Source organism: Sphaerodactylus townsendi, linkage group LG02 (genome assembly GCF_021028975.2).
Source record: "Sphaerodactylus townsendi isolate TG3544 linkage group LG02, MPM_Stown_v2.3, whole genome shotgun sequence".
Taxonomy (NCBI): domain Eukaryota; kingdom Metazoa; phylum Chordata; class Lepidosauria; order Squamata; family Sphaerodactylidae; genus Sphaerodactylus; species Sphaerodactylus townsendi.
The window spans coordinates 178720490-178745161 of NC_059426.1; the positions used below are offsets into that span (position 1 = coordinate 178720490).

General features: G+C 47.2%; 2 protein-coding genes across 5 annotated transcripts in view; one reads left to right on the forward strand and one right to left on the reverse strand.

Annotated features, from left to right (window-relative positions):
* Positions 1–4934: 4934 nt before the first annotated feature.
* Positions 4935–13648, forward strand: LOC125427100 (zinc finger protein 883-like). 3 transcript variants are annotated; one of them, XM_048486168.1, is made up of 6 exons: positions 4935–5035; positions 8866–8942; positions 10242–10368; positions 11331–11423; positions 11792–12480; positions 12817–13648. In XM_048486168.1, the coding sequence occupies exons 1-6, from the start codon at positions 5029–5031 to the stop codon at positions 13612–13614; spliced, it is 1791 nt and encodes a 596-aa protein (XP_048342125.1). In that variant the 5' UTR covers positions 4935–5028; the 3' UTR covers positions 13615–13648. The 3 variants fall into 3 exon arrangements, with proteins under 3 accessions (XP_048342125.1, XP_048342123.1, XP_048342124.1); XM_048486166.1 differs by having other exon boundaries at positions 11792–13648; XM_048486167.1 differs by having other exon boundaries at positions 11795–13648.
* Positions 13649–20016: 6368 nt separating this feature from the next.
* The window catches only part of LOC125427103 (zinc finger protein 883-like), a 47920-nt gene continuing 43264 nt past the window's right edge, over positions 20017–24672 (reverse strand). For both annotated transcript variants that reach the window (XM_048486173.1, XM_048486172.1), the window contains exon 7: positions 20017–21442. In XM_048486173.1, the coding sequence (XP_048342130.1) occupies positions 20808–21442 (635 nt within the window). In that variant the 3' untranslated portion in view covers positions 20017–20807. The remainder of the gene's footprint in view (positions 21443–24672) is intronic.

Genomic DNA, 24672 nt, shown 5'->3' on the forward strand with positions numbered 1-24672 from the left:
CTCCTCCTCTTGTAAGGGGAGATCCTCGTCTGCTTGCAACTCTTCATTGTCATCTGCCATGCCACTGCTATAGTACTATGCTATGGAGAGAAAGAAGGACAATATATTGATGATACATTTGAGCCAAGCCAGCTGGCACAGAGATGGGCCTTCTTCCTCATCAAGGCAAAATGCATGAATGTGGCCCAAGAAACCCATTCCCTGGTTTCAGGAAATACTCTGTAAATGTGGAGTCTTGACAAACGACCATTTCAAAAACCAACTTCTCATAATCCACAAAAATCACAACCCTGCAAAACATCAATGACTTCCTGTGTTCTAGAACACTTTCTAGTGGTCCCACAACGTGTCTCCCAAGTAGTTATTTGTAGCCAAACAACACACCTGAGCTCACCAAGGGCTCCCCAGCAGCCAGAATGAAAAGGCAGTTAGATATCCACGTTTTGTCATTTCAGTGATCCATTTGCAAATCTTTTTCTGCTCAAATGTAACAGAATTTGGCCAGCAAAATTTAGCGTCTCTTGAACTGGCAGTGGAAAATCAAGGATGCAGTTCGCTGAAGCACCCTTTGCCTGGGACCAGATTACAATCAGGGCTGGCTCCAGGGTTTGAGGATGCTTTTGCACTCTATTTCCTCTTTTTTTTAAAGATCACACCTCTCCTCCAAAGGCACAAACTCCTAGCCTGACACTCCTCTGCCTGCAGCCCAGGCCGTTAGGCACAGCTGATAGCTGGTCACAGAAGACAACAGAGAAATCCAGCACTTGGGCCCTTCCGGTTTTGATTCTGAAAAGCGACACAAACACAGAAGCATTTTATTTCAAAGGCGGATGTGATTTTTGTGTGAATATGAACCTGCCTATTCACTTCAAACTTCAGCACCTTTATAATCATAGAGTTGGCAGGAGTGTTTTAGTCCAACATTCTGCTAAGTGCAGGATCAGTCTAGAGCAGGGGTCTGCAACCTGTGGTTCTCCAGATGTTCATGGACTACAACTCCCATCAGCCCCTGCCAGAATGGCCAATTGGTCATGCTGACATAAGAACGTAAGAACAAGCCAGCTGGATCAGACCAGAGTCCATCTAGTCCAGCTCTCTGCTACTCGCAGTGGCCCACCAGGTGCCTTTGGGAGCTCACGTGCAGGAGGTGAAAGCAATGGGCCTGATGGGAGTTGTAGTCCATGAACATCTGGAGAGCCACAGGCTGCAGACCCCTGGCCTAGAGCATCCCTGACGAGTGTTCATCCCATCACTTCCTGAAGAGTGCCAGTGACAGGGAGTTCCACAGCCCCTCCACACGGCACAAGTAGAAGGGGTTGCAGTTGGGATAAAGTCACCCATTTTCCTATTTTCGCATTCACATGCATCTGGGCAGGCAGCAACTGGAGCCCACGGAAACAGTCCAGGGCACAGTTACGCCTTTGAACAGAGATGCGTCGCTTTTTAAAAGATTTACTTCCCACAAATGCGTAGCTATGCAGGCGCAAAAAAAATTTAAAAGGAAAATGGAGGCAAACAAAGTGCCTCACGCCCGACTGTTCCTCGCAAGTGGCTGCAACCTGGGGTTTCTGAAAAGACATGCTAATTGTGCAATTCTCAAAAACCCCATTTTGGGGGGAATAACATGGGGCAGACCAGTTTTAAGGACAGGATCTGTGCGGTTCCCCCTCAACACGGGTTTTTAACATCCTACACCTGTGCAGAAAGGGTCCATGTTCAGAGATACTGCCCCTCTGAATACTAGAGGCCAGAAATAGGGCAGGTTTTGGTTTCTACTTCCTATTTAAAGGTCTTCCAAAGATATCTAATTGGTCAATGCCGGAAACAGGACATAGAACTATTGCTCTTGAAGGCCCCTCTGCTCATCAGAGGGGGAACCTTCTGACGATCCCTGGCCCGAGTGATATCCGGCTATGTTCAACAAGAGTCCTGGCTTTTCCGGCCCTGGCTGCGGCCCGGTGGAACAAGTTGCCAGGTGATGTCAGAGCCCTGCGAGAGCCTTTGCAGTTCCGTAGGGCCTGCAAGACCTGGCTGTCCCACCAGGCCTTTTCCACCTAGACAGCCAGACTGAATAGAGCACAGTCATCTCCTTTCAACCTCCGGGGGAGGGCAAGGGGGGGAATAGGATGATCAAGAGGGGATCACTCCCACACTGACTTTCTTTCAGCTCTTGTTGTCTTCCCTTGTTTCATTCCTTGTTGGCTGGCCCCTCCACTACAGTTATTATTTCTCAATTCCCCCAACGCAAATCTTTCAAACTAACCACAAAGGAAAAAAAAGAAACGGTGAGCCCCTGTTTGCAAAGAAACACACAATGAGCTGCTCATCGGATTCATAAGAACATAAGAACTAGCCTGCTGGATCACACCAGAGTCCATCTAGTCCAGCTCTCTGCTACTCGCAGTGGCCCACCAAGTGCCTTTGGGAGCTCACCTGCAGGATGCGAAAACAAGGGCCTTCTGCTGCTGCTGCTCCCGAGCACCTGGTCTGCTAAGGCATTTGCAATCTCAGATCAAGGAGGATCAAGACCAGTAGCCATAGATCGACTTCTCCTCCATAAATCTGTCCAAGCCCCTTTTAAAGCTATCCAGGTTAGTGGCCATCACCACCTCCTGTGGCAGCATATTCCAAACACCAATCACACGCTAGGCGAAGAAGTGTTTCCTCTTATTAGTCCTAATTTTTCCCCTCCCCCTTTCCAATGGATGCCCCCTGGTTCTAGTATGGTGAGAAAGAGAGAAAAATTTCTCTCTGTCAACATTTTCTACCCCATGCATAATTTTATAGGCTTCAATCATATCCCCCCTCAGACGTCTCCTCTCCAAACTAAAGAGTCCCAAACGCTGCAGCCTCTCCTCATAAGGAAGGTGCTCCAGTCCCTCAATCATCCTCGTCGCCCTTCTCTGCACTTTTTCTATCTCTTCATCTTGTCAAGCTGTGAGAAGAGCATCAACATCCTCCTCTTTCTGTCTGTGGGAATGACCAAGCTGTTGAAGAAGGGAGTTTTGGCTCTGGATAATCTTGATGGCCTCTAAAATGCTACTGGGCTTGACCCTAAACAATCTTCTGGAAAACCTAACAACTGGGAAGGGATTTTTTTACATGTTCTACCTGGACAGCCGGTGCAGATGTCTGGCTTGGAGAGACCTGGCAGAAACACACGGCTGCCCCTGCCTCCTCTCTTTAAATAACTGCTGAAGCGCTTTAGACTGGCTTAGGCGGGAGGGGAGGAGGGACCATCTTTCTGAATGTTCTTGGGTTGCCAACTCCAGACTAGAATGGGCTGTTGTGGGTTTTCCGGGCTGTGTGGCCATGGTCTGGCAGTTTTTGCTCCCAACTTCCACCTGCGTCTATGGCTGGCACCTTCAGAGGCGTGCCACGGAGAAAGAAACGCATCTTACAGTGACATGCCTCAGAAAATGGCAGTCAAAGATGTGGGCAAAACCTACGAGACCACAGCCACACAGCCCAGAAAAGAGAAGAAGCAGAGGAGAGGAGTTGGATTTATATCCCCCCTTTCTCTCCTGTAAGGAGACTCAAAGGGGCTTACAATCTGCTTTCCCTTCCCCACCCCCCACAACAAACACCCTGTGAAGTGGGTGGGGCTGAGGGAGCACCGAAGAACTGCGATTAGCCTAAGGTCATATTAAACAGATCAGCAAATATATACAGTCAAACCTATACTGAAAAATTTGAGGCCAGCCAAGCCTAAAAAACAAGGACTGTATATATAGGGATACAAGGCAATGAGGTATAAGCAGTTAGTTTGAGTATAATTTCAATAGATACTTCATAAACCGTTCATAAAGATTATTCAGAAAGATATATTGGACAATGTTTATGACATGCTCTCATTATATGTTTGTTTATTACCTTTATATCCAGTTAAATAATCACAATATATCTTTCTGAATAATCTTTATGAACGGTTTATGAAGTATCTACTGAAATTATACTCAAAGCCTTGTTTTTTAGGCTTGGCTGGCCTCAATTTTTTCAGTATTAGCCTAAGGTCACCCAGCTGGCATGTGTTGGAGTGCACAGGCTAATCTAGTCCACCCCATAATTCTCCACAGTTCAAGTGGTAGAGCAGGAAATTAAACCCGGTCCTCCAGATTAGAGGGCTCTTAACCAGGACACCATGCTGGCTCACAACAGTCAATTGATTCAAGCCATGAAACCCTTCAACAACACATCCAGACTACAACATTTCTGGGGTGCTGGGGTGGAGTCTGGGGAAGGAAAGGAGCTCAGCATGGAGGCGATTTCCTAAAGTCCCCCTCCTCCAAAGCTGTCCTCTCCAGATGTTCATGGACTACAATTTCCATCAGCCCCTGATTGGAGAAGGGTTGTAGACTTTAAGGCACAGGTGGCAGTTGTCGCGGCCCTCCAGGATACAGGACTAGCAGCCTCCTTATCATCCCCTGCCAGCATGATGCTGGCAGGGGATGATGGGAACTGTAGTCCATAACATCTGGAGGGCCGCGAGTTTGACACCTGTGCCCTAAGGGAACCAATCTCTGTCGACTGGAGACCAGCTGTTAGAGCTCCAGCCCCTACCTGAAGGGTGGCACCCTGGCAATGCACCCTTGTGGGTGTTGGGCGGCACGGCCTCCCTGCAAGCAGAAATCTAGCCCTTAAGGGCCCCTCCCCCCCTGGCAGCTCAGGATACCGGGGAAACGTTTCAGAAAGCCTCTCCCACACGTACAGGGAGGGGAGGACGAGACCCCCCAGGAATCAGGACCCACCCCCACACTCCAGGGGAGGGGGTGCCAGGAGGAGCGCCCCCCACATACCTGGAGCAGGCAGAGCAACAGCCGCTGCCCACCCCTCGACTCACCTCAATCGAGCCTCTCAGGCTGTCAACATCCGCCGCCGGCCGGATATCCGGCTCGCCCGCCCGGTCAGGGCGGAAGTCCCGCCCCCGTGAGCTGGTCATAGAGATGGAGTGCGGAAGGAAGGGCTGCGTGGTTGCACGCTGGGCTGACAGGCGAGGACGGCGTGGTCCGGGAGGCTCTCCAGGCAGGAATGAGCAGTAGGTGGTCAAAGAGCAGGAATCCCGGGCGGGTGTTTTTGCCCTGCGGAACTCCCGGCGACAAGAGGCTCTGCGGGATCTTGGACAGCTCCGCAGGGCTTGCAAAACAGCGTTATTCCGCTGGGCTTTTGGAGGGGGTTAGCTGCTGACTGTGTGCCATCCCTGTACTTTTGTTTTCTCCTACCCGTTATTTTATTCTGGGGTTGCATCATCCGGACCAGCCCCGTGGAATGAAATGCTGTTCACCAGCTGCAAATTTGTGCACTGTTTTACTATTTTGAATTTGACAGTTTTATGCTATTTTTATGGAGTTTTATATTTGATGCTTTAGTATGCTATTGTACACCGCCCAATATAGCCAGTAGAACAAATAAATAAATAAACACTGGCCGCCTTGAAGCTTGGGTCCTGGGAGTGGAAGTAGGAGTTTACCTCCTCCCCTGTTATGATGCCCTGACCAGGATGGCCCCATCTCAGCAGAAAAGCAGCAGTGGCGTAGGAGGTTAAGAGCTCGTGTATCTAATCTGGAGGAACCGGGTTTGATTCCCAGCTCTGCCGCCTGAGCTGTGGAGGTTTATCTGGGGAATTCAGATTAGCCTGAGCACTCCCACACATGCAGCTGGGTGACCTTGGGCTAGTCACAGCTTCTGGGAGCTCTCTCAGCCCCACCCACCTCACAGGGTGTTTGTTGTGAGGGGGGAACGGCAAGGAGATTGTAAATCCCTTTGAGAGAAGGGAGAGAAAGGTGGGATATAAATCCAAACTCTTCTTCTTCATCTGATCCCAGAAGCTAAACAGGGTCAGCCTTGGTTACTATTTGATTGGGGGACCACCAAGGAAGAAGTCCAGGGTTGCCCTGTGGAGGCAGGCAACGGCAAACCACCTCTGCTCGTCCCTTGCCTTCACCTGGATGGCCCAGGCTAGCCTGATCTCATCTAATCTCAGGAGAATCAGCTCCGGTTAGCACTTGGATGGGGGACCCCCAAGAAAAAAGTCCAGGGTCACTGTGCAGAGGCAGGAGGCAATGGCAAGCCACCTCCCTTCTTCTTTAGCCTTGACCAGGATGGCCCAAGTGAGCTGGACTTCATCTAATCTCGGAAACTATACTCTTCTGGCCCCTTCTGGAAATGCAAAATAATGCACTTTCAATCTACTTTCACAACTGTTTGCAAGTGGATTTTGCTCTTCTGCAAAGCGCATTATGAGGAGTATTCAGGCCCCAGCGGAGTGTCTGTGGGCTTTTCTCTGTTCTTTCCTAAACCTGCTTTGCTGTGGGGCTGAATTTCACAACCCAGCCACGTGCCTGGCTGCCCTTTCAAAGTCCACTGGCCTCCCCCAAAGTCCAGGAAGTTTTCTTTCCTCTGCCCTGGGAAGGTGCAGCAGAGGTCTGTTTGGGCTTTCTAATCAGCAGTCGGACATTGTTGCATCCATATAGCCGTGTGTCAGATAAAGTGCCTCTGATTTCATAGAATCAATGACCATCTTATGCTTAGCAGCAAAACATATTATCATTAGTACCCTTGCTCATGTCCCGCAGATGCAAACAGGTTATAGTGATGCAATAATCTCTGGAGGCGAGCCAGGCCTGCTGTTATTGCTTGATATTATACAGTGATGGTGAACCTTTTTAAGACCGAGTGCCCAAATTGCAACCCAAACCCCACTTATTTATCACAAAGTGCCAACCTGGCAATTTAACCTGAATGCAGAGGTTTTCATTTAGAAAAAAAACAGTTGGCTCCCTCTTCCTCTGCCTCACCCACTTGAGCAGGGGCCAGCCTGCTCTAGTATCCAGCAAGTCCTGCATGCACCGCTCTGTGCCTCTGTAGTATCTCTGCCTACTCTGCACCTCCCCCCGGGCAGTAGCTGCTAGGAGCACAGGCACCAGGCCCACCAGCCGAGTCCTCCCTGCTCACCGAGGTGCGCGCATGTTGTGCTCAGTGGCCCAGGCCAGCCTAGATGTGTGTGTGGGGGTGTGATTTTCCACCCCCCACATGATGAACTCTGTGTGTGCGTGCCCACAGAGAGGGCTCCGAGTGCCACAGGTTCGCCATCACTGAGATACCTGGTTCAGCCTTACAGCGGCTGTGCTCATTTCTCCAAGGTTTGGGACAGGGGGTTAGCGATTGGGGAGAGAACCTCAGCACCCATTTGTTGGTGCAGGGGGTTCCTCAAGGGACATGGAGCAGGGGGTTCCCTCCAGTGTTTTCCAACATTTTTATATACACCCTCCTGCCAAGTTGAGTCAGAGCTTCGTATTGGGTCGTCCCTGGTACGCTGATGACACTCAGCTATATCTGTTAGTGGTTGGCTGATCAGATACTGCCCTGGATATTTTAACCAGTTGTTCAGTTGTGGTGAATTGGCCAAAGGAGAGTCAGCTGAAAGTAAATTCATTAATGACTGAAGTCCTGTGACTATGGCTGAGCTGGGGAAGTGCAGATGGGGATGGCCAACTTCTCACTCTTGAGCGGGTGCATTTAACACCTATTCCCATTGTCAAGAGTCTAGGAGGGATTGTGGATGCTTCCTTGTCGTCGATGGAGGTACAGGTCACAAATGTAACCTGCCTGGCATTTTACCATCTTCACCAGGCCAGGCAGTTAGCACCCTGTCTGTCCCAACCTGAGCACCAAAGCAGATTTCAGGTTTTGGTGCTAACCTTCAAAGCCCTAAAAAGTCTGGGGCCTCCATATTTGTAGGATCGCCCCTCCCAAGACATTCCGCAAAGAGCATCACGCTCAATAAATAGCAACTTGCTGGTAGTCCCTGGCCCAAAACCCATCCAGTAGGCCTCAACCATGACCGGAGCCTTTTTGGCTCTGGCCCCAGCCTGGTGTAATGCTTTGTCAAGTGAAACTCGAGCCCTGCGAGACATAGGGCAGTTTCACAGGGCCTGTAACACAGTGGTTCAGCCAGGCCTATGATGAGGCAGCAGTGATACTTATCCATCAAGCTGGCTTCCCTTTCCCTGTATAAATGTGGATTTTATGGGCGGTGCAGTCTTCATTGATTGCCTGACGTGATTATTGGGATATTGATAGCTACATGTTACTGGTTTTGTGTGTGTGTTGTATGCCACCTGGAACCTGTGTGGGGAAGGACATCCTATAAACAGTGGTGGGATCCAAAATTTTTAGTAACAGGTTCCCATGGTGGTGGGATTCAAACTGTGGCGTAGCGCCGATGGGGCTGGGCGGGGCACGACGGGGCGTGGCTGGGCATTCCGGGGGCGGGGCATTCCGGGGCGAGGCTGTGGCAAGGATGCAGCCGTTGTGCCGGTCCTTGGGTGGGAAACCAATGCACGCAGGCGCAGGCTGCCACGCACGCCGGTGCTCCTCCTGCTAGACTGCTTCAAGTTCTGCGCGCTACTGCTGAGAGGAGGGGCGTAACTAAGGCAAAAATCACGTGGCAAAATTACCAATTAGTGATCCCACCTCTGCCTATAAATATTGAATAAAGTGTGGTGTAGTGGTTAAGAACAGGTGGACTCTTATCTGGAGAACTGGGCGTAATTCCCCACTCCTCCACGAGTGGCAGACTCTCATCAGCAGAAGTCGATTTGTTTCTTTGTTCTTCCACATGAAGCCTGCTGGGTGATCTTGGGCCAGTCATAGTTCTCCCCGCCTTCCTCATAAGGTGTCTGATTTGGGGGAGGGGAAGGGATTTTCAAATCCTTAAGGAAGAGGAAAAATGGGGTATAAAAACCAGTTCTTCTTCTTCTGGGTCAAACAAACTGGAAAATCTTACACTCGTATCTCACATTGTGCCCCGAACGCCGTCTGGATAGAGATTCACTCCAGGATCCTCTGTCTTCCTCTCCCTTCCAGGCTGCAGCAGAAAGGCCCCCTGGATGCCCTCTCCTCCGTGTGGGGAAGGGTCAAGAACCGCCATGCATCCACTTCAGGTAAGAGAGCATCACAGAGGAGATGCGCACCAGAGGACAGGAATGGTTCCTGCTCTGACGCAAAGCTCAGAGGATTGGGCTCCTAGTCTTCGGTTTGGTGCTGCAAGAGGTCAAGTCTGCCCACTGGGGACGGAGGGAAATGTTCACCCCCTTCTAGGATGGTATCTGCAGAGAAGTCTATGAAACAACACTGGATAATTAACATAATGGTCTGGGACCCTCGTACCTACAGGATCGCCTCTCCTATTACAACCCGTCTGCGCTCCTCTAGGGTCCTCTTGCAGATGCCTGGCCCCCATGGGCTTATCTCAAGAGGAAGGGCCTTCTCAGTTTTGGCCCCTACACAGTGGAATGCACTCTCAGATGACAACCATGCCATGTCATGCTTGTTTAATTTCTGTAGGATGTACAATGCCAAATTGTTGAGGTTGACTTTTGCAGTTTGGGGTGTGTTTATGAGTGGGTTAGAGCAAGCTACATATTTTAGTAGTTTAATATTTAGTATTTGGTAGCTGTTTTTGTGTTGTTTTAACTCATTTATACTATTTTAAACTCGTAAGTTGCCACAGGGCCCTTGGGCGAGCACCAATTGACGGACTGAATGAATAAAGAAAGAAACAAATAAACTACCATAATGCTCGCCAGGTTTAATGTTGTGCCTTCTGCCTTGTTGCATGAATTTAATGAAAAGGCTAAGATTGTGCCCATGTAACAATGTCCAGTTGAATCTCTGGCCACCAATTACTACACACTGTGTCAGATTCAAAGGAAATCAGATCCAAGTATGTGAATCTGCTCAACTACATTTACCCCATCTCGATTTAATTAGATTACACTACTTGTTGGACAATACTGAAGTCCTTCTCTCTGTATGATAGTAGCGAGGCTTTCTCCTGGAAATTACCAAAGCATGGTAGATTTCCTTCGACCTAACATTTATTTCCTGTTTTGTATATGCTTTTTAATCCGTTTTTTATTATTGTTGTATTGTTGTCTATGCCAATAAAGGCTTGCTTCTGATAAACTACCACAGAAAGCAACTGGGTCCTTTGCATTCGAACATCTGGTGCATCTTCCCCATAAGGTTGCTGGTCCCTTGCCCGCAAAGACAATCCCTCTGGCCTCAAGATGCCCCGTGGAGTGCTGGTAGGGGCCAAATGTCCCCATAGTGCTCTCCCCAGCCCTGATTTGTGCTGGTCTCCTATTATTCATTTACTGCCTTTGTCTTCTTGACTTTTCCTGCCATGACACAGCTGTCCAGTGACATAAAGAAGTTCTTCCCTCTTTGTCTTCTCGTAGGGCGGGGCGTCCTTTGAAGAGGTGGCTGTGTATTTCACCCAGGGGGAGTGGACCGTGCTGAGCGCAGGCCAGAAAGCTCTGTACAAGGACGTCATGCTGGAGAATTTTGGGCATGTGGCCTCTCTGGGTGAGGATCTTTTTCTCCTGAGCTGTCTCCCGCCTGCTGTGAGGAGTGACTGTAGGGAAGTCCAGGATGTGGAAGGGCATGATCCTGCTGTCTACCTGGGCCCACTGGCTGATGTCTGCAACCCACTATGCTTCTTAGGTTGATTCCGTACTTGCGTTATCGACCTAAGTTCGAGCTATGTTCCACCTGGTGCTCCAAGCATTGTTACTGGGATCGCATTTGGTTTTGTACCACAGCCTTCACTCGTAACGGTCAAATTTCCAACTCCAGTTGGGAACTACTACTTTTCCAGGGAACCACGCTCAAACTCAGCTGGATTCCAGTACAGTGCGGAATCTCTGGTGCCAGGAGTCCCCCATTCAGCCAATCACAGCGGAGTGTTTTGGGCATGCGTACAGCTGGCCAATCAAAAAATGCCACCTTCATCTTTCAATTCCTGTGGCAGTTTTTTTTAATAACATGTGTGAGGATAGACGGAACATGGCCATAGAACAGCAGCCAATTGAAACAGAGCGGTGAAGAGGCACAGGATGATTCCGCCCTCCGAGCTGGGATCAAGCTGGTTGCAGTGGGGAACAACAATGGCTTTGACCTAGGTCAGTACCCTTCTCAGGGAACTGGGTCGAACCTATTTTACTCGTGTGCGGACTCGCCCTTAGCGTGATCTGACAGGGGTTCTGAGTTCTCCATGTGGAGGGAGTTCCCCTCCCTGGTAGTCATGTGCCTGGATCACGTGAGAGGTTCCAAAGGGTGTCTGATCTGGAGCAGGTGAGGCAGCCTCCAGTCTGGATGTTGATGAGATTTGGCAGTAGAGGGAACTCTGCTGGCTTCTGCCACTTGATTTCGTTTTCCATTGGCATTTCCATCTGACCTGGGGGAAGAGATTCAAGCTGACTTTGAACTTTTTGCATGTAAGTGCATGCCGAGGGACTCTAATTTTGTTTGTTTTCCCTGATAAACAGGACTTCAGATTGCCAAACCTGACCTCATATCCTGGCTGGAAGAGGACAAGGAGCTATTTCTCCTGATGGATGAAGAAGAGGAAGGATTGGCAGGTAACTGCTTAGATATTGGGCTGTGCGTTGCCTGCACTTCCTTCCAAGGGCAGGCGGATCACTGTGGCCTTGTTCATCCTCGCAGCTTTCATTTCTGCTCAGCCATCTTCCTGCCTGGCTGCCCTCCAGGACCTCTGGGCATGGAAAAAATCAAAAAGATAAAAACATTTCCCTGACCCAGTTTTTTTTCTAGGCCCCAACCTTGTGAGGCCTTTGCCCTCTTAGCTCCCAATTTAATTAACTCCTGAATAATCAGGATCCTATGCTACTGGAAATGATTGCCAATTTCCTGATTAATACTCTGAATTAACCTTTTGGGCTGTCTTTTCTGTTTATATTATTTTTGTATACTTTTCTCTCTTTTTCAGCAGGTGGGCTGTGGGAGTCAGCAAAAGAAACCTCTGAATGTCCAGTCATGGTGAAAGAAGAGATATATTCCGATATGAAAGAGGAAGATGAATGTTGTGACGCTCTGAGGAAGGAGGAGGGAAAACACACATCTAATGGGAAAAATAATACTAGTGCTTTTCAGTGGGGTGACTTTCTACTACAGAAAATGAACCAAAGAGAATATAGAAATGAGCCCACTGCAAACAGAAAAAATACTCCTAAAAAACCAGATATTAATATTCACTGGAGCACCTGTAACAGAAAGAAAAAACATAAATGCCAGGAACGCAGAGAAACGGTCTGTCTAAGTGGAAGCCTGAGATCCCATGAAATGATTCACCAAAGCGAGAAAGAGTACAATTGTCTAGAGTGTGAGAAAAGTGTCAATCAGATTGGAAAACTTACTTCCCATCACAGAATTCTCACAGATGAGAAACCATATAAATGCCAGGAGTGTGGGAAAAGTTTCAGTGAAAATGGAAAACTTACATTCCATCACAGAATTCACAGAAGGAAGAAACTATATAAATGCCTGGAGTGTGGAAAGATCTTTAATGAGTATGAAAGTCTTACTACTCATAATGGAATTCACACAGGGGAGAAACCATATAAATGCTTAGACTGTGGGAAAAGCTTCAGTCAGAGTGGACATCTTACTTCCCATCAAAGAATACACAGAGGAGAGAAACCATTTAAATGTTTGGAATGTGGAAAAAGTTTCAATCAGAGTGGAAACCTTACTTCCCATTACAGAATTCACTCAGGGGAAAAGCCATATAAATGCCTGGTGTGTGGGAAAAGCTTCAGTCGGAGTGGAAATCTTAATGCCCATCAAAGAATCCACAGAGGAGAGAAACCATACAAATGCCTGGAGTGTGGGGAAAGGTTCAGTAGGAATGGAAACCTTACTGCCCATCAAATAATTCACAGAGGGGAGAAGCCATACAAATGCCTGGAATGTGGGGAAAGGTTCAGTAGGAAGGGGAGCCTCATTTCCCATCGTAGAATTCACACAGGGGAGAAACCATATAAATGCCTGGACTGTGGGAAAAGCTTTAGTCATAGTAGGAGCTTGTCTTCCCATCGTAGAATTCACACAGGAGTGAAACCATATAAATGCCTGGAATGTGGGAAAAGCTTCAGTCATAGCTACAGCTTGTATTCCCATCGAAGAATTCACACAGGAGAGAAACCGTATAAATGTCTGGAGTGTGGGAAAAGCTTCAGTCGCAGTGGACACCTTACTGTTCATCAAAGAATTCACAGTGGGGAGAAACCATACAAATGTCTGGAGTGTGGGGAAAGCTTCAGTAGGAATGAAAGCCTCACTTCCCATCGTAGAATTCACACAAGGGAGAAACCATATAAATGGCTGGAATGTGGGAAAAGCTTCAGTCACAGTTACAACTTGTCTTCCCATCAAAGAATTCACACAGGAGAAAAACCGCATAAATGCCTGGAGTGTGGGAAAACCTTCAGTCGCAGTGGAAATCTTATTGTTCATCAAAGAATTCACAGTGGGGAGAAACCATACAAATGCCTGGAGTGTGGGAAAAGCTTCAGTAGGAATGGAAGCCTCACTTCCCATTGTAGAATTCACACAGGGGAGAAACCATATAAATGCCTAAACTGTGGGAAAAGCTTCAGTCGCAGGGGACACCTTACTGTTCATCAAAGAATTCACACAGGAGAGAAACCCTATAAATGCATAGAATGTGGGAAAAGCTTTGGTCGCAGTGGACACCTTACTGTCCATCAAAGAATTCACACTGGAGAGAAACCCCATAAATGCCTAGAGTGAGGGAAAAGCTTTAGTCACGGGAAAAGCTTGTCTTTCCATATAAATGCCTGGAGTGTGGAAAGAGCTTCACTAACAGTAGTTCCCTCATCAGAGGATTCACACAGGAGAGAGAACATAGAAAAATTGCAAGCATGGAAGGATGATAAATTGGCTGCTAACATTACAAAGCTATTTAATAATGCAGTATAATAGTAGATTCCAAAAAATCAGTGTAAGTGCATTAAATATTTCATAGAATCATAGAGTTGGAGGAGACCTCAAAGGTGATCAAGTCCAACCCCCTGCCATGCAGGAACACACAATCAAAGCACTCCTGATATTTGTTCATCCAGCCTCTGTTTAAAAACTTCCGAAGAAGGAGACTCCACCACTCTCCAAAGCAGTGAATTCCATTGTCAAACAGCCCTGACAGTCAGAAAGTTCTTTTTAATGTTTAGGTGGAATCTCTTTTCCTGCACCTTGAATCCATTACTCCGTGACCTAGTCTCTGAGGCAGCAGAAAACAAGCTTTGACATGACATCCCTTCAAATGTTTAAACATAGTAATGGATTTAAGGTGTAGGAAAAGAGATTCCACCTAAACATTAAGAAGAACTTCCTGACCGTCAAGGCTCACTGCCTCAGAGAGTTGTGGAGTTTCCTTCTTTGGAGGTTTTTTAACAGGCTGGATGAACAGATGTCAGGAGTGCTTTGATTGTGTCTTCCTGCATGTCAGGGGGTTGGTCTCTCCCAACTCTATGATTCACAGGCTTTGCTTCCCTTCCCAGCTGGCCAGCCCCATCCATGAGCGGGGCACCGCTGCTTACCCTTACTGTTTGCCATTACAGCAAAATAATGCAAATGTTTCTGGAAAGTTCCTTCTTTTGGCAGCTGCTCTGTTTGCAAATCCCTGTCCTGTTTTACCAAAAATAAGACAGCGAAAGGGGAATCTCCCTTTTCAAGTAGCTATTTTTCTACTTATAGGACTCCCATGAACACAAAAACACTTAAAACTTCTGGAAACTAGACTTACCAGGGCTCCTCCCATTTGTGCTAAATAGCCAGTCAGTTTCTTGGTTAATATTTAATCTCTAGACTTATAATCCATCCTTTTTCAATCTGTTTTTCCTCTCGATGCTTTTGCTCCAGCTATTTTAAGATTTTTTAAAAACTATAGACAGTTCCTAACAATCATTTTCTCTGTAAACTCTACCTTTTTTGGATTATATTCACAAAAGACCTTACATTGAGTGAGCATATTCCCTTCGGGGATGGGGCGGTATAAAAGTCTAAGTAATAAATAAAAATAAATAAATAAATAATACCCAGTTGGTTGGTTTCCCTTAATCTTGACTTGGTTTCCTTTAATCTTACATAATAATGCTTATACATTTGGTCATGTTTAAGAAATGTTAGGATATCTGGTTTTTATTGCGTGCATTTTCCCTGTTCTTGTAGAATTAATTTACAGCTATTTATGTGTATCAAATTCTTGCCTAAGAAAAAGAATTTTGCTTTAGTTTAAATAAAATAATTGAACGCAAAGGAGATCTGTTTTTCCTGCAACCTATCTTAGAGGAGTGCTGTTTTGTGGAAAAGGATACACAAGTTGATTGTGTATTTCTGCATGGCAGGGGGTTGGATGATGGCCCTTGTGGTCTCTTCCAACTCTATGATGCTGTGATACTGTGATGAAGAAAAATTTGGAATTGTGCCTCACCTTTGTCTCCTATCAGAAGTTTCAAAGCGGTTTACAAACTCCTTCTCTTCCTCTCCCCAAAGACATCTTATGAGGTAGGTGGAGCTGAGAGAGTTCTGAAGAACTGTGACTGGCCCAAGGTCACCCAGCAGGCTTCATGTGTAGGAGCAGGAAAACAAATCCAGTTCAGCAGTGGCATAGCAGTAGGAGCAGCAGTGGTGTAGGAGGTTAAGAGCTCGTGTATCTAATCTGGAGGAACCGGGTTTGATTCCCAGCTCTGCCACCTGAGCTGTGGAGGTTTATCTGGGGAATTCAGATTAGCCTGTGCACTCCCACACATGCTAGCTAGGCTAGTCACAGCTTCTCGGAGCTCTCTCAGCCCCACCTACCTCGCAGGGTGTTTGTTGTGGGGGGGGAAGGGCAAGGAGATTGTAAGCCTCTTTGAGTCTCCTGCAGGAGAGAAAGGGGGGATATAAATCCAAACTCTTCTTCTTCTTCTTCTTCATCATCATCACCAGACAGGAGTCCACTGCTCATGTGGAGGAGTGGGAATTGAACCCGGTTCTCCAGCGTAGAGTCTACTGCTTGTAACCATTATATCACACTTGGTGTCTTGTACTTCACTGATCTGATGTTGCACAATATTAGTGTAGATGAGGGGGAATCAGAGTCCTTTTATCGACCCCTAGGATTCCGAACAAGTAAGACAGCAGCGAGCATCCTTGCCAAACACTCTCCATCTTTGATTAATCCCACTCCCATCCCTACCAGCTCCCATTTGCACTGAAATAGTGCATTTCTCAAACATCCTGTTCCAAATAATAATTAATCCCAAATGCTCCTAATAAACCTCCCCAGTACTTCACTATTAATATGCTAGTGTCTGCAGAGAAACAAAAAAAACCAAACAGTTCCAGGTATAGTTGAGGTAAGAAACATTCAACAAACATGGTTCAGTGTCAGATTGGATCCTGGATTCCAGGTAAGTAACTGGTGTCTCTCTCTTTCCCGTGGTACCTTCTTCCACTCACTGCATTAGTGCCTGAGTCCCAGCTGCATGCCCCAGGTGAGAGTCTTCTTTTGAAATGCACTATAGATTTCAATTGCCTATTAATAACAGAGGCCATGAGGTAGACAGGATTGTAAGCCCAACTCTGCTAAAAATGAAAAGTCTGATCAGAGGAGGGCAACCAAAATGGTCAAAGATCTGGAATCCATGTCCTACATGGAGGAGAGACTTCGGGAGTTGGGGATGTTTAGTTTGGCGAAGAGAAGCTTAAGAGGTGACATGATAGCCATGTTTAGATATTGGAAGGAATGTCATGTTGGTGAGGGAGCAAGCTTGTTTTCTGCTGCTCCAGAGACAAGGACCAGGAGTAAAGGGTTCAAGGTGAAGGAAAGGAGATTCCACTTAAACGTCAGGAAAAACTTCCTGACAGGACTGTTTAACAGTGGAATGCACTACCTTGGAGTGTGGTGGAGTCTTCTTTGGATATTTTTAAAGAGAGGCTGGATGGCCATCTGTCAGGAGTGCTTTGGTTGTGTGTTCCTGTATGGCAGGGGGTTGGACTTGATGGCCCCTGGGGGTCTCTTCCAACTCTATGATTTCATGATTCTATGGATTCCTAACTTGTTTTGCTGGTAACTTTTTCCCCAGGTGGTGGAATGGTCTGCTTTATTTATTTCAGACTTTATTCTCACCAACAGAGGGGAACTGGTTAATGAGGTGAAACTAGTGGGTGCCTCAGGTAGTAGTGACTATGCAATTTTGGAATTTAAGACCTTGGGTAAGGAAAAAGCTACATGTAATCAGACATCTAAGTTGAATTTTAGAAAAGCTGATTTTAACAAACTTCAAGTGATGCTGGGTAGACTCTCATGATCAGAAACACTCAAAGAGAAGGGAGTTGTTCAAGGGGGGTGGGAGTTTGTTAAAAATGAGACGGCCATCTTAAATTATTCCAAATAGAAGGAAAAATGAGAAGAAACTGAAGAAGGCAGGGTGGCTCCCTAAACAGGGGCGAGAGGCCGCATGGGCAGGAGGGAGAGCAGTGAGCAAACGGTTGGGTGGCAGGCAATGAGAAGGTAGGTGTTAAACTCGCGGCCCTCCAGATGTTATGATCCAGGTGAGTAGTGTCTGTGGCTCATGCCCCCCACCAGGTATGCCTCTGGGTGGAGGGACACTGAGTCAAACATTACAACTGTCCATGAAGGGGGGATATGATTGAAGTCTATAAAATTATGCATGGGTAGAAAGTGTTGACAGAGAGAAATTTTTCTCTCTTTCTCACAATACTAGAACCAGGGGGGCATCCATTGAAAATGCTGGGGGGAAGAATTAGGACTAATCAAAGGAACCACTTCTTCACGCAACGTGTGATTGGTGTTTGGAATATGCTGCCACGGGAGGTGGTGATGGCCACTCACCTGGATAGCTTTCAAAGGGGCTTGGACAGATTTATGGAGGAGAAGTCGATTTATGGCTCCCAATCTTGATCCTCCTTGATCCCAGATTGCAAATGCCTTAGCAGACCAGGTGCTCGGGAGCAGCAGCAGCAGCAGAAGGCCATTGCTTTCACCTCCTGCACGTGAGCTCCCAAAGGCACCTGGTGGGCCACTGCGAGTAGCAGAGAGCTGGACTAGATGGACTCTGGTCTGATCCAGCAGACTCCTTCTTATGTTCCTATGAGCAGCAGCAGCAGCAGCAGAAGGCCATTGCTTTCACCTCCTGCACGTGAGCTCCCAAAGGCACCTGGTGGGCCACTGCGAGTAGCAGAGTGCTGGACTAGATGGACTCTGGTCTGATCCAGCAGGCTCGTTCTTATGTTCTTAACTGTAGTCCATAACATCTGGAGGGCTGCGAGTTTGACACCTGTGGCGGGCTGTCTTCCTGGCCTATGGGGGGGGGGGAGGGTGCAGGTGGCCAAATGCGTCCTCACATGATCCAGGTGAGTAGTGCCTGTGGCTCATCCCCCCCCCCCCAGGTATGCCTCTGGGTGGAGGGACACCGAGTCAAACATTACAACCATCCATGAAGATGTTATTGCTCCAGCTGTGCAGATACCAGGGGGAAACTGCCCTATTGCACCGTTTGAGAGCACCCCATTCAACTTCCCAGTGTCAAAGGCACGTGGAAAGTGGCTATTCTTAAGAAGCCACGTGCTCCAGTCCTCACTGGAAATGACCTGGCAGACCTCGTGGCATCTCTGGCCAGCGTCAGTGCCGTCACCCAGAGCCAAACACACACATTAGAAGTGGCTACAGCCCCAGCTTAGGATCCTGCAAAGCAGTGGCCCGTGATCCAAGATCAACAAATTGTGATGCACCCAAGTTCCCGTGCCACAGAGACCCAGGAACCTGACGCAGACAGGATCAAGAGTCAAATAGATGATTCAGCTCCTGCTAAACTGTCTGTTGCAGCAGAAGTGGTGAGAATGGGAAGCATATAAATGATTGGTAGGTAGGTAGGTAGGTAGGTAGGTAGGTAGGTAGGTAGGTAGGTAGGTAGGTAGGTAGGTAGGTAGGTGGTTGGGTGGGTAGGTGGGTAAGGTAAGGTGGTGGGTAGGTGGGTGGTGGTGGGTGGGTGGGTAGGTGCAGGTGGGTGGGTAGGTGGTGGGTGGGAAGGTGGTGGGTGGGAAGGTGGGTAGGTGGGTGGGTAGGTGGGTGGTGGTGGGTAGGTGGGGAGGGAAGGAAGGAAGGAAGGAAGGAAGGAAGGAAGGAAGGAAGGAAGGAAGGAAGGAAGGAAGGAAGGAAGGAAGGAAGGAAGGAAGGAAAAATGGGAAATGGGGGTTGCCAGGAAAAGGGAAGAATATAGTGTGAGAAGGGAATAAAGGAGGAAATGGGGTGCCCCTTGCAAGTTCCTGCAGGTTCGCTACCACACAACTGGACTTGGCCCAACAGCCAGCACCACACAGAGTTTTCCCAAGAAGCCTCTGGGGGGGGGGGGGGGACGGACAAAGCTGCCGTTTGGGAGGGGAGCAGGTCCATAGCCAGTGGTGGGCACGGGGGCACAGCAAACCCCCTCAAGTATGCAATACCCCACCACCTAGTGGTGCAGCCTGGCTATAATACATCTTCCTCAGTGTCACTGAATTCTCAACGCAAGATTATAAGGCTAAAAATAGCACTTATTTGCAATTAAAGAACAATACATCTGAAGTTTCTGAATGAAATTGGGAGATATATCTTTACATGGAGTTTAACATTTTCAATTTCGCTTGGATTCAGAGAACATTTGATAAAAATTTTTATACCAACGGCACTTGTCACCACACAAATTATCTGAAATCTTCAGAGATGTATGCGATATGTAAATCACCTAAAGCAGATTATGTACAGATGTGGTAAATGTGTGACGGAACAAATATTTATTGGTTCCCTGTTGTAGATTTGGGAAAAAAGCTTTGGTGTAGACTTCCTTTTTTTCCACTGAAGTTCTGTTAAGCTGCACTGGTATGATTCTGAACGTAAGCATAATCTAATTTCCCATACATAACAGCCGCTAGATTATAATTTATACATTGTTGGAAATTCAATTTATGTCCGGCAGTCAATGAGTGGATCTTGAAATGTAAGGAAAACTTTCTCCTAACCATTGTGAGTAATTTAAAAAGAGAATATGATGTGTTGCAACAAATTTGGCAAACATTTCTTGTGAAAACTTTACACAGTAAACTTTACAGTACGTATGTAATGGATTATTTAAACTATAATAAACTACACTGTTTTGCAAAAAAAAGAGCAATTAATCTTTTATTTGTTCAGCTCTACAATCCTAAACTTTGGTACTTTTCCAGATCAGCTATTCAATTTACAGAGATAATAAAGCTATATAACAACTGATACTCTGCATAAATATCATTAAAATAATGAATACACAATATAATCTCTAGGGAAACAGGGCCCCTTACTCCTCTCCCAACCCCCAACCCCCCAACTCCAGGAAACCTGTGTCTAGAGGTCTGGGAAATGGGAGCTTGCTCCAGTGACAAGACTGTTACTATGGAAGTCTGTTAACATATATAGGACAAGCTATTAATATTTGAGGAGTGATAAGCCTTTGACATGATTGATCATCAGCTCCTGACACATGACCTTGCTGAAAGAGACAATCCTTCTATGGTTGATCTCATTTGTTGATAGCTGCCCTGAACCCAACCTGTGATGCTAGGCTGTGTGGTCTTGTTCTAATAGTTTTAGTTGTGCCACAGAGAGGAACACATCTTGCCATGACAAGCCTCTCAAGGTGCCAGCCATAGATGTGAGCAAAATGTTAGGAGCTAAAACTAACAGACCACAGCCACCCAACCTGGAAAACCCACAACAGCCAGTTAATTCCACCCATGAAAGCCTTCAACAACACACGGCAAGGAAGAAACCTTCCTTCCACACTAGAACACCTCTATGGTTTCTCTGCTGTGTCAGTGTTTTGATGAGAAGCAAAGCGATTACTCCAGGTTAAACTTTTTCCACACTTCTAGCATTTCTATGGCTTCTCTCCTGAATGAATTCTTTGTTAGGAAGACAAGCTTTTATTGTGATTGCAGCTTTTCCCACGCGTTGGATATTTATATGGTTTTTCTCCTGTGTGAGTTCTTTGATGGGAAGTAAGCTTTGCACGCTCACTGAAAGTTTTCTCGCGGTCCAGGCATTTATATGGTTTCTCCCCTCTGTGAATTCTTTGATGGACAGTAAAGCGTCCACTCTGACTGAAGCTTTTCCCACATTCCAGGCATTTAAAAGGTTTTCCTCCTGTGTGAGTTCTTTGATGTGCAGTCAGGTGTCCACTCTCAGTGAAGGTTTTTCCACAGTCCAGGCATTTATATGGTTTCTCCCCTCTGTGAATTCTTTGATGGATAGTAAGGTATCCACTCTGACCAAAGCTTTTCCCACATTCCAGACATTTATAGGGTTTCTCCCCTGTGTGAATTCTTTGATGGGAAGTAAGTTGTCCACTCTCAGTAAAGCTTTTTCCACACTCGAGGCATTTATATGGTTTCTCCCCTGTATGAACTCTTTGATGGGAAGTAAGGTGTATACGCTGACTGAAGCTTTTCCCGCACTCCAGGCATGTATATGGTTTCTCTCCTGTGTGAATTCTTCGATGGACAGTAAAGTTTCCACTGTCACTGAAGCTTTTCCCACACTCCAGGCATTTATATGGTCTCTCCCCTGTGTGAGTTCTTTGATGGGATGCAAGCTTTGCACTCTCACTGAAACTTTTCTCACAGTCCAGGCATTTATATGGTTTCTCCCCTGTGTGAGTTCTTTGATGGACAATAAGATGTCCACTGCTACTGAAGCTTTTTCCACACTTCAGGCATTTATATGGTCTCTCCCCTGTGTGAGTTCTTTGATGGGATGCAAGCTTTGCACTCTCACTGAAACTTTTCTCACAGTCCAGGCATTTATATGGTTTCTCCCCTGTGTGAGTTCTTTGATGGACAATAAGATGTCCACTGCTACTGAAGCTTTTCCCACACTCCATGCATTTATATGATTTCTCCCCTTTGTGAATTCTTTGACTGACAGTAAGGCTTCCACTTAGACTGAACCCTTCCCCACATTCTTGGTCTTTATGCTTTTTTATTCTGTTACGGCTGTTCGAGTTAATATTTCTATCAGGTTTTTTAGGAATATTTTCTCTGCCTGCATTGGGATGATTTCTATGGTCCGTTTGGTATACTTTCCTTAGTACAGAGTCACTTCCCTGTAAAACAGTGGAAGTATTTTTCCTTTCAGTTGTGTTTTTTCCCTCCTTCCTCCTCAGAACATCACAGCATTCGTCGACCTCTTTTGTATCTGAATTGATCTCTTCTTTCTCCATGGTTGGATGCTCAGATGTTTCATTTGCTGGTTCCCACATACCACCTGCTGAAAAAAATAAAAACCTGCTGTGAGGACATTTTTCCTAAGTATCTGTGTCACAATTCCCTGGTAATGGTTGTGTTTGCTCTCTGTGAATGCTCAGGGGTGACACTCGAATATTCTGTAGACAGTTCTCCACTTCCTTTCTCAATTCATTCTAAATTCCAAGGGCAATAAGTGGCAAATAGAGCTGACTATCACCCCTCCACCACTTAGAAGATTATGTAGGACTGGCCCTGCACTGGCTGATTTTTCTACCAAGACTCTAGTTGCCAACTGACAAACTGCAAATATAACACCAGCTGTGTGGGACAGTGGGGAGAAAGCCCCATCTGTAAAAGTGAAGGAGAGGGAAAGGGCCATGAAGAGATCACTTCCCCATTGTGGTCTAGAAACCTCAAACCAGGGCAGGCAGAGGAAGTCTAGCTGCTGTATTAAAATGATGCTATAACCATAGTCTTCTCCCATAGACCCATTCTCCATCATTGTATCCCTCCTTTCTCTCCTGCAAGGAGACTCAAAGGGGCTTACAATCTCCTTTCCCTTCCCCCCTTAGAACAAACACCCTGTGAGGTAGGTGGGGTTGAGAGAGCTCTGAAGAACTGGAGTATATACACCTGTGGAATGTCCAGGGTGGGAGAAAGAACCATTTGCCTGTTAACACTCTTCCTTTGTTTGAGGGTCAGCAGCTGGTTGGTCTTTTGGGAGCAGACTCTCCTGTGTGCATTTTGCAATGCAGGAGTTCAGAAGGGAATGATGCTAAAGACGTGATAATGTTGTGCTGAGGGAGAAGGCGCATGAGGCACACAACAACTTATAATAATCATTTCAGGATCCGCACTAACCAAAGAGTTCTGGAGGAAAAAAGAACGCTGTGAGGATAAATAAGGGCACAGTGATCCGCCTGCCCTTGGAAGGAAGCGCAGGCAACACACGGCCCCAATATCTAAGCAGTTACCTGCCAATCCTTCCTCTTCTTCATCCATCAGGAGAAATAGCTCCTTGTCCCCTTCCAGCCAGGATATGAGGTCAGGTTTGGCAATCTGAGGTCCTGTTTATCAGGGAAAACAAACAATTAGAGTCCCTCGGCATGCACTTACATTCAAAAAGTTCAAAGCTTGAATCTCTTCCCCCGGGTCAGATGGAAATGCCAATGGAAAACGAAATCAAGTGGCAGAGAAGCCGGCAGAGTTCCCTCTACTGCCACATCTCAGTTCTGGTGAGGCAAGATCCAGACTGGAGGGAAGCCCCAGCTGAGGCTGCCTCACCTGCTCCAGATCAGACGCCCTTTGCAACCTCTCACAGGATCCAGGCACACGACTACCGGGGGGGGAGCTCCCTCCACAGGGAGAACTCAGAACCCCTGTCAGATCACACTATGGGCGATTCCGCACATGAGTAAAATAGGTTTGACCCAGTTCCCTGAGAAGGGTACTGACCTAGGTCGAAGCCATTGTTGTTCCCCACTGCAACCAGCTTGATCCCAGCTCGGAGGGCGGAATCATATTGTGCCTCTTCGCCACTCCGTTCCGATTGGCTGCTGTTCTACGGCCATGTTCCGTCTATCCCCACACACGTAATAAAAAAACCTGCCACAGGAATGGAGGGACGAAGGTGCCGTTTTTTGATTGGCCAGCTATACGCATGCCCAAAACACTCAGCTGTGATTGGCTGAATGGGGGACTCCTGGCACCAGAGATTCCGCACTTTACTGGAATCGAGCTGAGTTCGAACGGGGTTCCCTGAAAAAGTAGTCGTTCCCAACTGGAGTCGGAAATCTGACTGTTACACGGGGCGAAGCTGGTACAAAACCACGTCGATCCCAGTGGTTGTGCGGAGCACTTAGGTCGAACGCAGCTCGAACTTAGGTCGATAGCGCAAGTGCGGAATCGACCTAAGAAGCACGGTGGGTTGCAGACATCAGCCAGTGGGCCCAGGTAGGCAGCAGGATCATGCCCTTCCACATCACGGACTTTCCTACAGTCACTCCTCACAGCAGGCAGGAGACAGCTCAGGAGAAAAAGATCCTCACCCAGAGAGACCACGTTCCCAAAATTCTCCAGCATGACTTCCTTGTACAGAGCTTTCTGGCCTGCACTCAGCATGGTCCACTCCCGCTGGGTGAAATACACAGCCACCTCTTCAAAGGACGCCCCACCCTGCGAGAAGACAAAGGAGGAAGAACTTCTTTATGTCACTGGAAAGCTGTGTCATGGCAGGAAAAGTCAAGAAGATGGAGGCAGTAAATGAATAATAGGAGACCAGCACAAATCAGGGCTGGGGAGAGCACTATGGGGACATTTGGCCCCTACCAGCACTCCACGGGGCCTCTTGAGGCCTGAGGGCAGAGGTGGGATCCAGCAGGTTCTCACAGGTTCCCGAGAGGAGCTTACTAATTATTTGTGTGTGCCGAGTGGGGGTTACTAATTGGTGATTTTGCCACGTGATTTTTGCCTTAGTTACGCCCCTCCTCTCAGCAGTAGCGCGCAGAACTGGAAGCAGTCTAGCAGGAG